Source organism: Rhizopus delemar, genomic scaffold, assembly GCF_000149305.1.
Source record: "Rhizopus delemar RA 99-880 supercont3.12 genomic scaffold, whole genome shotgun sequence".
In the NCBI taxonomy this organism is placed as follows: Eukaryota; Fungi; Mucoromycota; class Mucoromycetes; order Mucorales; family Rhizopodaceae; genus Rhizopus; species Rhizopus delemar.
The window spans coordinates 513,264-525,690 of NW_027137838.1; the positions used below are offsets into that span (position 1 = coordinate 513,264).

General features: G+C 33.5%; 6 protein-coding genes across 6 annotated transcripts; 4 read left to right on the top strand and 2 right to left on the bottom strand.

Annotated features, from left to right (window-relative positions):
• Positions 1-145: 145 nt before the first annotated feature.
• On the bottom strand, positions 146-565 carry RO3G_13476 (uncharacterized protein; the record flags this gene model as incomplete). Its single annotated transcript, XM_067668060.1, has 2 exons — positions 146-349; positions 515-565. The coding sequence occupies 2 exons, from the start codon at positions 563-565 to the stop codon at positions 146-148; spliced, it is 255 nt and encodes an 84-aa protein (XP_067524161.1).
• An 849-nt stretch (positions 566-1,414) lies between these two features.
• On the bottom strand, positions 1,415-1,944 carry RO3G_13477 (uncharacterized protein; the record flags this gene model as incomplete). Its single annotated transcript, XM_067668061.1, has 4 exons — positions 1,415-1,528; positions 1,637-1,694; positions 1,746-1,789; positions 1,843-1,944. 4 exons carry the CDS (start codon positions 1,942-1,944, stop codon positions 1,415-1,417), a joined length of 318 nt encoding a protein of 105 aa, XP_067524162.1.
• Positions 1,945-3,227: 1,283 nt separating this feature from the next.
• On the top strand, positions 3,228-3,778 carry RO3G_13478 (uncharacterized protein; the record flags this gene model as incomplete). Its single annotated transcript, XM_067668062.1, has 3 exons — positions 3,228-3,389; positions 3,441-3,585; positions 3,642-3,778. 3 exons carry the CDS (start codon positions 3,228-3,230, stop codon positions 3,776-3,778), a joined length of 444 nt encoding a protein of 147 aa, XP_067524163.1.
• A 262-nt stretch (positions 3,779-4,040) lies between these two features.
• RO3G_13479 (40S ribosomal protein eS8) lies at positions 4,041-5,020 on the top strand (the record flags this gene model as incomplete). The annotated part of the gene is made up of 3 exons (XM_067668063.1): positions 4,041-4,044; positions 4,205-4,246; positions 4,434-5,020. 3 exons carry the CDS (start codon positions 4,041-4,043, stop codon positions 5,018-5,020), a joined length of 633 nt encoding a protein of 210 aa, XP_067524164.1.
• A 432-nt stretch (positions 5,021-5,452) lies between these two features.
• On the top strand, positions 5,453-7,284 carry RO3G_13480 (uncharacterized protein; the record flags this gene model as incomplete). Its single annotated transcript, XM_067668064.1, has 6 exons — positions 5,453-5,679; positions 5,733-6,031; positions 6,081-6,295; positions 6,358-6,814; positions 6,869-7,085; positions 7,278-7,284. 6 exons carry the CDS (start codon positions 5,453-5,455, stop codon positions 7,282-7,284), a joined length of 1,422 nt encoding a protein of 473 aa, XP_067524165.1.
• A 1,977-nt stretch (positions 7,285-9,261) lies between these two features.
• Positions 9,262-11,470, top strand: RO3G_13481 (uncharacterized protein; the record flags this gene model as incomplete). The annotated part of the gene is made up of 8 exons (XM_067668065.1): positions 9,262-9,351; positions 9,411-9,683; positions 9,739-10,138; positions 10,338-10,810; positions 10,869-10,969; positions 11,030-11,084; positions 11,147-11,255; positions 11,298-11,470. The coding sequence occupies 8 exons, from the start codon at positions 9,262-9,264 to the stop codon at positions 11,468-11,470; spliced, it is 1,674 nt and encodes a 557-aa protein (XP_067524166.1).
• Between the last annotated feature and the right edge of the window lie 957 nt (positions 11,471-12,427).

Below are 12,427 nucleotides of genomic sequence, written 5' to 3' on the forward strand. Positions count from 1 at the left end.
TTGTTGTAGCAGCCATCTCCTTCTCGGCATTGTCAGCAGCATGATCTCCATGACCAAAATGATAAACAAACCCTATTCAATTTGATCATTTGGTTTACAAAAGAAAACCCTTTATAATGTATGTTCATTTACTCATGAAGGCTTTTCATATTGTAATGTGAGCTTTTGGCTCCCCTCTGATTAGAGCCTCATCTAGTTTACCAAAAGTATGAGCAACGTAAAAGATAACCTCGATGATATTGATGTGTGATAAATAGGATCTATCCAAATCAGCGCCAAAGGTAATGTCTTTTACAAGACTTGCGATGTCACCACAGTTTACTCGATGATTTCTTAGTTGTATGTGTCGCTGTGATATTTTATTTTGTAAAGAGAAAATCATATAAAGATCTTGATTTCCTTTACAGGTTTATAATGTTGGCATATCCCATAAAAAAAAAAAAAAAAAAAAAAAAGGCACCTGGGATAGCTACTTGGTTTATGTTTCTCACATCTCTATTTTGTGTAAGCTTACTGAAAGTACAAGAAGGTTCATTTTCAGCAGCAGAAGTATTAGCAAGAGCATTAAAGACAGATTTACCAACAATAAGAGAAATAACACCAATCAAAATGATTGGAAAAATGATAGAATGGTTCTTTTTTTCTACTTTAAAAGTCTACCTTGTTGGCACAGTTATTTCTTATTAATCTTATCTCTTTACACAAATTACTTAAACTCGCCTATTTCTTTTTTAAGACGAAAAAGGAGGTTTTTGTCGCATTTGCACTAGGACTTTTGAGCTTTCGAATCCTTTTCTGATTTAAGCATCAGCGAAACAATCTCTCAATTCGGGTCGAGTCAATTGGTTTAGAGAAAAAGGATGATATCATTTAATGAGAGTCCCTTTCATTTGTTATACTGATTATAGAGAAACATAGCTTTATGCGTGCTATTTAACATACCCCCAGTTGTTAAAGAACTTTGCAACCACGACGCTGTCAGATCTATTCTTCAAATCTTAGCTAGAATTGTCCAACCAACCGTCCTAGCTTATACACTCCTCTCTTCATCTCCTCAATCGTTTTTTATATTGAACACTTGCAGTCATTTTGATATACACACCTTCTTATTTAGTCTCTATTGCTTTTTTTTTGTCTTGAAAATTAATGTGATCTTTTTATAATATAAAAATTCAGAAGCACAAAAATAGAAGAGAATCCTTGACAGGTTTGCAGATGAAATGTATGAATAAACGGTAAGTATTTGGGAACAAAAGAGGAAGTAGGAGGGAGATATAATAAAAGTTAAAAATGAGATGCTAGTAAAAAATAAAGTAAAAAAAAGTTGAAACAATTCTTGTTGGTTCGGCATAATCATTAAGTTACACTGCCATTTTTTTCTTTCTTGGACAGGCTGCGTAAAGCAGCGTGTGGTTTAAACAAGAGTACGACTTTCCATGTATATTTTCTCCGATAAGTCTATTAACAACTTCTTTTCAAGTACAAACTTTCCTTCTTTGTATTTGTTATCACTACTATATGCTTTAACCTATAACAAGAAGATTAACAATACTTAGTATCAATTTTTTTGTATGCATTCTTTTACATAAGTCCAACCAAGCAGCGTTGAACAATATATACAATAAACATCTCTCACTCTATGTAACCCAGTTGACATTTGTCTATCTTCCGCTTTTCCATATTCAACATTTACTCTATCAAATAATAGTTTATATAAATACATAAACTACAGCGTTCATACTTACACATGCTCAAATAAATATGCTTGACCATGTTGTCCATGAAATTGCTAATACAAGTATGTTGAATATGATGTATATTATTATATGTTTATATTGTTACTCTTGATATAACATCATTTGATGTAGAAAGGTGTGTTTCGCATTTACAACATCCAAATATCGCTGAACTTCCTTCAAGATATGCACGATAAGTGAGGCCCATATTTTATATTTTCTTTTCCAAAGCAAAATAAAGACAATTGAAACAATTTTGGTTTTTATTTGTAGTCTATTCTTTTTATCTTTTTCGTTTATCTATTATCTTGCTTACAAAAATAGTCTTTACTGTGTGTGTTTTTTTCTTAAAAAAAAAAAGAAAAGAAAAAAAAGGTGTTAAATGGGAAAGGTGCAGGCCTCTTTTTTTTTCCACAGATATTTCCCTTTTAGGGAAAAACCATCAAAGTTTCTAGCCGGAATAGGCCAGGTTTATTCTGTCCGGTTTGGAATTTTATTCTTGCATATAGCTAGAGTAGTGTAGCCCTTTGTTCATGTTCATGTATTTCTCAACAATCTCAAAAGATTCAACTACGCAATAATTTTTTTTTAATTTACTATAAATAATCTCTAATTATAGACAATAGAAATATGTAAGGCAAGTGACCTTAGCATGACCTTATTAAATGAAAGCTATGTCTATTATACTTGCCTTCTTGGCAGATGTTTTTTCAACAATGAACTTTACTGTTATAAATCATCTAAGAGCACACAATGGTCGGACTATTTATTCGTATTATGCAAAGGTTGAGTTCATTATTTTTATAACCAACTTTTCTATTTATGCCAATGGTTACTTTGCGTACTTTCAATGTATTTAAAATTTAAGGGAAAAAAAACTTTCAACTAAGTTAAATGCCGCCTATTATTTAAGTAGCTACAAAATAGTCTTCTGATTTTTTTTTAGTTAAATTACTGCTACTTTTTATCAATTCATAAATTTCAACATTTTTGGAGATAAAGAGTTATCTAAACTTCGATAGTTTACTCTCCAGACCTTATTGTAAAACTAATTCAATATTTAATCTTCTTAATTTCTTAAACTCCTATGAGCTTTCTGTGTTTGATGTATATCTTTAGTATTGGTATTTCCTTGGTTAATTTAACATTAACAGATAAAATCAAATGTGCTTAACAGTTTTTACTCGCTTTTCATTATTTCTTTACTTCTTTTCTTTTTGGTTTTATTCCATACAGTTGTTCTATCATCTTTTCTCCCTGCAAAAAATTAGTACATATCGATTAAACTAAAAACTACACAAATCCATCTGGTATCTTCAAAAAAGAAAATTGCAGACGTCAAACAAAAAATGGAGCTGAGGTTGAAGTATTTTTCATTTTCTTTTCATGAAGCTCCTTGTCAATCTCTTATTGTGCATTCTGATAGCTCAATTTGTGCTTGCAAATACAGAGAAAATCATACTTCGAGTAAAAAATGAAGATGTGCCCGACATGGCTTGCTCAGAATTACAAGATATGAGTACAAAGATCTTACTTCCTTCATTTACTGAATTAAGAGATTCCATCATGCCAAACACCCAACAAAAGAATTATAGACTTGATAACCTGGAGGAAGGCTCTACCTATGAAATTCGATTGTCTTATCCAGCTATTGTAAACGCGTTTTTTATACAAGAAACATGTATTAATGTATCACTCATATAGACTCCCGCGGACTTTTATATGCGAATTTTAGGCAATTGTAAAAACGAGCATGGTTTAAGGACTTATCTTTTGAATATCAGTGCAAAAGCTACTGGTGTATCAGCTGCTAAAAATATTGAAAAAGAAGTAGTTACTTATAATTTGGGTAAGCAGTACAAAAAGATGATTTTGCTTGATTTTAAGCTAAACACATTTCTAAAGCGATGGAGTCTCTTTATTTTGGATTCCTATTTTATAACGTGTACAAGATAGTTATTGCCATTGTTGCTGTTTTGTCCCTAGGTTATTTTGTGATCATTCCTCATGTGAAGCAGTTTATAAAGACAAAAATTGCTTGAATCAAATAAAAAAAGCATAGTATCATCAACAATAATAAATATGGAACTTAAACGCAATAAAGACATACACATTGCTTGCATATCAATTTTCAAAGAAATCTTGGATATCTCCAAACATCACTTGTGACCTGAGTTTTTTGACATTTGCGGTATACAGAATTAATGCTTGGTTATTCCTTTTTTGGAATCTTCTAATCTGGATGCGACGAAATAGTACAATAAAGTAGCATATCCCATCTTTCCTTCTATATCGTCATTTAATATGGGTAAGGAATAACCATCCATCTACCCTCCCCTTTCCACCGAATAACCGTTATTTTTGTATGAAGGTATCAGTCGTGATTCTAGACATAAGCGCTCGTAAATTTATTTTGAAAACTTAATGCCTGAAGAAATTGATAAATTGACATTTTAATTTTCATATAGTGCTACCGGCGCTAGACGTGCTCAATACAGAAAGAAGAGAAAGTAAGAAAGAGAGAAAAGCATATTTATTCAGAGATTTTGTTTTTCAAAGAGGGAATTATCGTAATAAGAGGAATTTGGAAGAACAATGAAAAGGAAAAAAAAAACATAAGCATTTGATTCAAATTGTAGACACTTGCACACATTCAGTTACGATAATTTTGAGAAAGACGAATTTTTTGCTGAATAGATATGCAATTGATTTTGAAACAGTTTGAGCTCAATACGATCTTTAGGTTCGAATTGGGCCGTCAATCAGCCAACACAAAGTTAGGCAGTAAACGAATTCACTTGGTTCGTGTCCGTGGCGGCAGTTACAAACGCAGAGCCCTTCGTTTGGAAAATGGTAACTTTTCATGGGGTTCTGAAGGTATCTCTCGCAAGACCCGTATTTTGACTGTCGTTTACAATGCTTCCAACAACGAATTGGTTCGTACCAACACTCTTGTTAAGGGTGCTGTCATTCAAATTGATGCCACTCCTTTCCGTCAATGGTATGAGTCACACTATGCCATTGCTCTTGGAAAGAAGAAGGCTGGTGCTCACGCTGAAGAAGTTGAAAAATCTGCAGAAAGCAAATCAAAGGCAGTTCAAAAGAAATTGGCCGCTCGTGCCGCTGCTGCTGCTGTTGATCCTCTCTTGGATGATCAATTCAACGCTGGTCGTCTTTATGCTGTCATCGCCTCTCGTCCTGGCCAATCAGGCCGCTGCGATGGCTACATTCTTGAAGGCAAAGAACTCGAATTCTACCTTCGTAAGATTAAATCTCGTAAATAAACCAATCTTTTTAAATCAACTATCCATTGGAATCATGCTTGTGCGTATTGTCTACGTTGAGGGATTAGAAAAACAAAGATGATTAAATTGTGTGCAGATAATATTCTGATAATAAAGCATGTTGAAAGACCTTGGTAATAATGACGCGATATCACAATAAAATTGAAGTTGACAGTAATTGATATGATTAAATTTGCTTTTAAAATATTTCGCTTTCAACATAGCCATATATCAAAATGATAAAAATAAGCTGAAAAGATAAGTTTTTGTCTGCCCATTGACTTCAAGTTTCGACTATTGATGCGAGAGAAACCAGTCAATATGCGTGTATTTTTTTCAAGTAAATTGCTTTGAACACGAATATTCCCAGATTGAAACAGCGGCAAATGACAGCTTCTTAATTTCTGAGTCCCACTTTTTTGTTTGTCAGAAATGAATGGCTCATCTTCAGATCTGCAAGATTCTAGTCTTCAAGCCAATGAGCAAGAAACAAAAGCGCCTCCTCCCAATCGTGCTGCACGCAGATTAGCACAAAAAAAGGAATTGAAAGAAAAGAAAATGGCGAAAAATACCAAAAGTACAACTTCAAGATTAAAACCAAGACACAAGTCATCCAAGACAACGACACAAACTCGAAATCCTAAAACAAATAACTATGAGTAAGAGATAGGGGCGCGTCTTATGATGGTATTATATTGATTAGTAATTGTAGATTTGGCGGTGTCTTCGGTGCAGCAGCAATGATGCTTTTCTTACCTCTTCTTGTTATACTACTGTCTTATGCTTGTGACAGAGAAGGTGGCTATAGTCCTTTCTTGAGAGGATACCAAGCCTTAAAATCCTTCGAGTTAAGTCATGGACTGGAACAAATCAAAAATTGGAATTATGGGTCTGCCCTTTGGTATCTTGGTATTGTATGCCAACTAGCTATTTTCAGCACTGTGACTCCTGGTGAGGAAGTAGAAGGCACACTTTTACGAGATGGTAGTCGGCTCAAATACAAACTTAATGGTAAGACATGCAACTTTCAAGGGAAAGAAAAACTTATATCCCTTCATAGCACTCGCCACACTACAAACATTTATCCTTTTGACAGTCATGGCTCTTCGGGGGCAAGGATGGGCTATCTTTTCATGGACTAGAACACATGTTGGAGACATTGCTTTGGTCTCTATTGTATTTTCCTTCATCATTTCTCTTGTTGTGTACATCAAAAGCTTTTTTGGTGAGCCTTTGCTTTCTTTAGGTGGAAATACTGGAAATCCAATTTATGATGTAAGTAACTTGGGCACAGACACATTTTTTTCCCTCTTACAAAACTTTATATTTCAATTTAGTTTGTAGTTGGACGTGAGCTGAATCCACGTATTGGCTCCTTTGATAGCAAATTCTTTACAAAGTTGCGGCCTGGTTTAGTGATGTGGCTATGCTTAAACTCTTGTTTTGCTGTCTGCCAGTGGTTGGAACTAGGTAGGGTGACGTATTCAATGATACTCGTCAATATCTTCCAAGCTTGGTATATCCTAGATGCCTTAATCCATGAGTCTTCCCTTTTGACTACCATGGATATTACAACCGATGGCTTTGGCTTTTTACAAGCTTTTGGTAATATGTGCTGGGTCCCAATGATCTCTAGTCTGCAAACACGCTATCTTCTGGATCATCAGGTTGATTTGAACGTAATTTTCCTTGCCTGCAGTGTAGTATTCCAATTTTCGGGTTATTATATATCTAGGTCTGCTACTTCTGAAAGGGATGCCTTTTGTAAAAATCCCAAAGACCCAAAAGTTGCCTGTAAGTATTTCTTTTATGTGTCATAAAAATAGCTTGTTCATCTATATTATTTAGACTTAAAATCAATGGATACAAGAGCAGGCAAAAAATTGATCATATCTGGATGGTGGGGTAAAGCACGTCATATCAATTACCTTGGTGAATTATTAATGTCTGTTGCATGGTGTTTACCCTGCGGCTTTGCCTCTGTCGTCCCTTATTACTACTGTGTTTATGTGATAATTTCAGTTATTTACAGAGAATGTCGTGATGAAAGAGAAGGTCGCCAAAAGTACGGAAATGATTGGAATAGATATTGCTCCATAGTCAAGTATCGCATAATTCCTGGCATTTATTAAATCGATTTATATAATACACAGTTTTAATAATATTTTCTATGTATTAAGGAAAAGCTTTGAATTTTCATAGTAAAATGCTCTTGAATTTAACTTTTGTTTGCTATCATCTTTTTTTTTTATTTCAGTAACTAAGACTGACTCCCAAACGCTTGGCAAACTGATTTTCATAATTTAATTTGTAAGTGGTACTCTGTTTAAGGAGAGCCACTGCATCAATTTCTCATTTTGTCTTCTAGCCCAGGACACCATATAGTGTAATTGAACAACGACAGTGAAGCAATGCTGTAAGGACACGCGACAACGTCAGGAGTAGTATAACAATAACTTTATATATCACATATCAAATACTCTTTTTTTTCTCTCGTATTTCATGTTCTTTCATTTAGTATATGAATTTATCGGAAGTATGTCTGCTTAAACGTTTCAAATGCTCTCAATCAGCTTGATTATATTCAAGGACTATAATCAACGCAATTGGATAATGGAGAGCCTTGTGTATGTACTGCATCAGATCATCTACACCCGAGAAAAAGCCATAATACCTTCCCGCTCATTCAATATGGTAAAAAACTGAAAAGTAACCAGAGAATGTTTCGGAAGGATTAGCTAAATCCTAGCATATTCACAAATTAAGGTCAGACATTTTCTAAAATTGGACATTAATATTCATCTAATAGATTTAACCATGTGTCATGATTTATTGTTGAAGGGAATTGGATTATGATTTTGTATCATTAGTTATTAAAAGCAATTGTCTGTAATATGAATATTATTTGTGGTGTAATTTGATGTCTGATTTCCGTATAATTGCGCCAAGAAAGCTCAAGATGCTTGGATTGTAAGGTGAAACTATATTTGAGTCAGCAAATTAAATGCTTAATTAATTTTCATACGTGTCTTACAGAAAAAGAACAAAATATGTGTTGTATGATTGTGCGTGTGCATCAATTGAACTCCCTAAATAACACACATAGTTCTTTACTTTACCCCTTTTTCCTTCTTTACTCTATCAATAATAAAAGGCATGGATATATCTTTCCATAAAGCAAGGTAAAATATAAAAATTAATTGCTTTTTTTGTTATTTCTTGTTCTCTCTTTCTCTTTTCAAAATGTCTTTTTTTTCTTGGAATAAAAATAAAGAAGACAATTATGAATTGAGAGAAGTTGCTGATTTAGAGCTTTTAATTGAACAAATGGACAGTAGAAATAGTCTAAATATAATCGATAGCGACGACGACAATAGTAGTGAAAGCACAATACAAGAAATTAATATAAAGCATAATTACGAATATGAAGAGGATGTTGCCTTCCATGGAGACGAAGCAGAACAAAGCTTGGTAAATAATACTGATTTGGAAAGGGCAGCGAATCAAGATACCACAACAAAAAGATACAAAGTAACGAATGTTGTATGAGAGTATATGCGTACTTAAATAATCTGTTATAGAAAGGAGGGAAAAAATGGATTTGTGTAGGATTTCTTATTTTCCTTTTATTATTATGGGTTATTTGGACAATTGGCTTAAGTCAGATAGGTTCAGGTACAAAAAAAGAGGAACGATATTTTATTTGTTTTGCTTACAATTTTTATAGCAAGAACAGAACAGCAGACAATCACAGCAAATCATATCGATTTTCCTGATTTATACAATTCATCCTTTGAACCAAAAAGACTCTATATAAACTGGTTTGAACATGGTAAAAACGAAAACATAATGCAAATATTATATCAATATTCATTTTTCTTTACAAAGATTCGAAAGATGGTTTATTTGCTTCTAAAAATCCATATGATAACAGCATTATGCTACAGTCCATTGAAAGCGATACATCTCAGTTACTTGTGGAAGGATCCAGATTGGTATAAAAAAGAATTATGAAAGTAGATCCTGTTTTAAACTTGCCTTTACTTAGAAAATAAACAATGATTCACTACAAGTTAATTCATTCAAGATATCCAGGGATGGGCAATACGTGTTGATAAAAACAAATTTTACAAAAGTAAGGCAGACAGAGTGAGATTAGTTTCAGGCAGCTATTGACATGAATAATATAGCAATGGAGATATTCATCACATTCTAATGTGTATATATACGACATTAAAAAGATGACACTGTCACCACTCAATCAGAATTCAACGATTGATTCGATTCCTGCAATATCGCATGTACTTTGGAGTCCTTCTGGGCATCAGCTGGTAAGAATTCATTATCACTATCAGAGAATGTTAAATAAACCCTTTCTTGATACCATTAGGCCTATGTGATGAATAATGACTTGTATATCACAGACTTGGCAAACCATACAAGAGTTACATTTGATGGATCAAGCTCGGTATTAAATGGTGTCCTTGATTGGGTCTATGAGGAAGATGTGTTTGGCTCCGATATTGCCATGTGGTGGTCCCCCGATTCAACTCATCTTGCTTATTTGCGGTTTGATGAAACAAATGTTCCTGATTATCACTTGCAATATTACACTCAGCAAAACAAAAGTTACCCAGAAGAAATAACTATTAAATACCCAAAGGTAAGTTGATCATTTCCTTACAAAGCTTCTCACTTTTTTATTATTATTATTTTAGCCTGGCGCTCCCAACCCTTTAGTTTCTCTTCATGTTTATTCTTTACTATCGCATAAATCCATGATGCTTACAAGTAATGCCAGTTCAAATGTCACTGTAAACGCGCCACAAAACTTTAAGGAATTTAACGTATCAGATCGAATCATTACAGACGTCACTTGGGCAACAAATACAAGCACCCATCTTTTATTTAAACAGACAAATCGTGTTCAAGATACCGAAATCACTAGTTTGGTCACCATTGAAAGAAATGAGACATATATTGAGAACGTGCGCACCTATAAGCCTTCCGACGAAGGATGGGTAGAGTCATATCAATCTATGGTGTATTTATCCACCAGCAAACTAAAAAATAATCAGTCAATAATATCATATGTTGATATTCTTGATAATGGAAAAGGTTATATGCATCTTGCTATAATTAAAACAGGAGGGAAAAAGAACAAACGGATCACTTGGTTAACTACTGGCAAATGGGAGGTGGTGCCTGGATCCGTCATTATAGATCACAGAAGAAATCTTTTGTAAGCGTCTTATTATATTTGTTTGTGTATATGTAGACTAAAAAACAGTGCTTTTAAGACATTATATATCTACAGAGAAATCACCCTTGGAACGTCACCTTTACCGAATCCAGTTAAATGATAAAAACCCGAGTTCCACAAAGGTATGTTTAACTTGTCCAGAAGATACTGAAGAGCACGCGTATTATTCAGTCTCCTTTTCACCTCACTACGGATATTATGTTTTGAATTATGAGGGGCCCAATGTGCCAAAGAACATCCTCAGAAAAGTGGATGATGATAGTTTTGAAAAGGTATTAGAGGATAATTCACTACTCAAAAACTTGTTGCAGCAATTTGATCTTCCACGAACTCGTATGACAACCGTGAAGAGTGGAGGTGTAGATATGGACGTTATGGAAGTTTTACCGCCCGATTTTGACGCTACTAAAAAATATCCAGTCCTGTTTCATGTGTATGGTGGTCCCGGGTCTCAGCTAGTAAACTATATGTTTGATTTAAACTGGAGTACGTTTTTAGCAAGCAAACTTGGATATATCGTTGTCACTGTAAATGAGTAATTTGTAGAAAAGAAGTGAAAAATATCTAAACAATTTTACTTACTAGGTGGATGGAAGAGGAACAGGGTTTAAAGGAAGAAAGTACAGAATGGGAGTTAGAGGTAGATTAGGAGAATTAGAAACAATTGATCAAATTAATGCCGCAAAGTAAATTATTATTCTATTGTATCTTATATTTTAATATTAACATGAATACCGGTGAAATAGACACTGGGCTTCACTTGAATATGTTGATCCAGCACGTATCGCTGTCTGGGGATGGGTATGTATTCAGATTCTAAAATATTTATTCCTTTTGTATCTTACGAATATTTTGTATCAAAGTCTTATGGTGGATACATGACAACTAAAATTATCGAGGCAAATAGTGGACTATTTGTAGCTGGATTAGCAGTGGCTCCTGTCACGGATTGGCGATATTATGGTATAATGAGTAAGAATAATATGCATTTTTAATATCAACTTTTAATTATAGATTCTATTTATACCGAGCGTTATATGATGACTCCTCAAATGAATCCTGACGGTTATGAACAAAGTGCTATAAACAAGATGGAGGGTTTTGATAATATCAAATTTCTTTTATTGCATGGTACTGCTGATGATAATGGTAAGATGTATATATTTGAACTATTTATGGCATATTAACCAGTCTTTTTAAATTTTACAGTCCATTTTCAAAATAGCGCTGTATTAGTGAATAAGTTAATACAGGCAAATATCCACAATTATCAAGTACAATATTTTCCAGATAGCAATCATGACATAAGCTTTGGAAATGCCAATCAGAATCTTTATCATATGTTGACTAATTTCCTTTGGGAAAGGTGAGTCTTCAAGTAGATAAGCGTTTTTATTCATAACACTCTACGATTTAGCTTTGGCGGTAAAGAATATCTTCACGTTCGAAAAGAGTTAAATGGTCATTTTTCCGGGCCATTATCAACCTCTGAGCATTAGGATAGTACCTTCAATATATATATTTAAATAATAAAAGCAGTTTGTTTTCTATAAAAAAAAAAAAAAAAAAAAAGGAGGCTATTTAACTCCCCCAATTTGTCACCATAGAGCTTATAATTTGGAAATTTATTGTATTACATGTCATTCTACTGCAGACATCTTGCAAAATGCAGTCTTTTTAAACAATAAATAAATCGTGGCTTTCAGCAGTAAGGAGTAAAATATAAATTCATACTTATATTGCCAAGGAAATATGTTTTCATCACTTCATAGTTTTCATTAATTATTTGCTCTTTCTCCTTTTTTTCCATAGAACATTAGAAAGCACTTAAAACTTTTACTATAACTCTCTTATTACCAAAACTAAGTTCAATGCGCTGACAAGACAAATAAACTTATCTTTTCTGGTATTTGATATACTGTTGAATAAAACAAAATGTTTCAATTTTTTTTCTATACTTTACTTTTGTTCCTTACAAAAACAAATTGTTTTTGCGCTTTTCCTTGTGCTTGTGTTGAGATCGATTCTTGAAAGCAACAGAAAGACTAGCCGAGCTTTTTGATACAAATCAGATTATGAACTGTGCTTGCGATTTTACATATTCATTGAATTCAATTGATTAAACATATTTGGTCGATTATTTG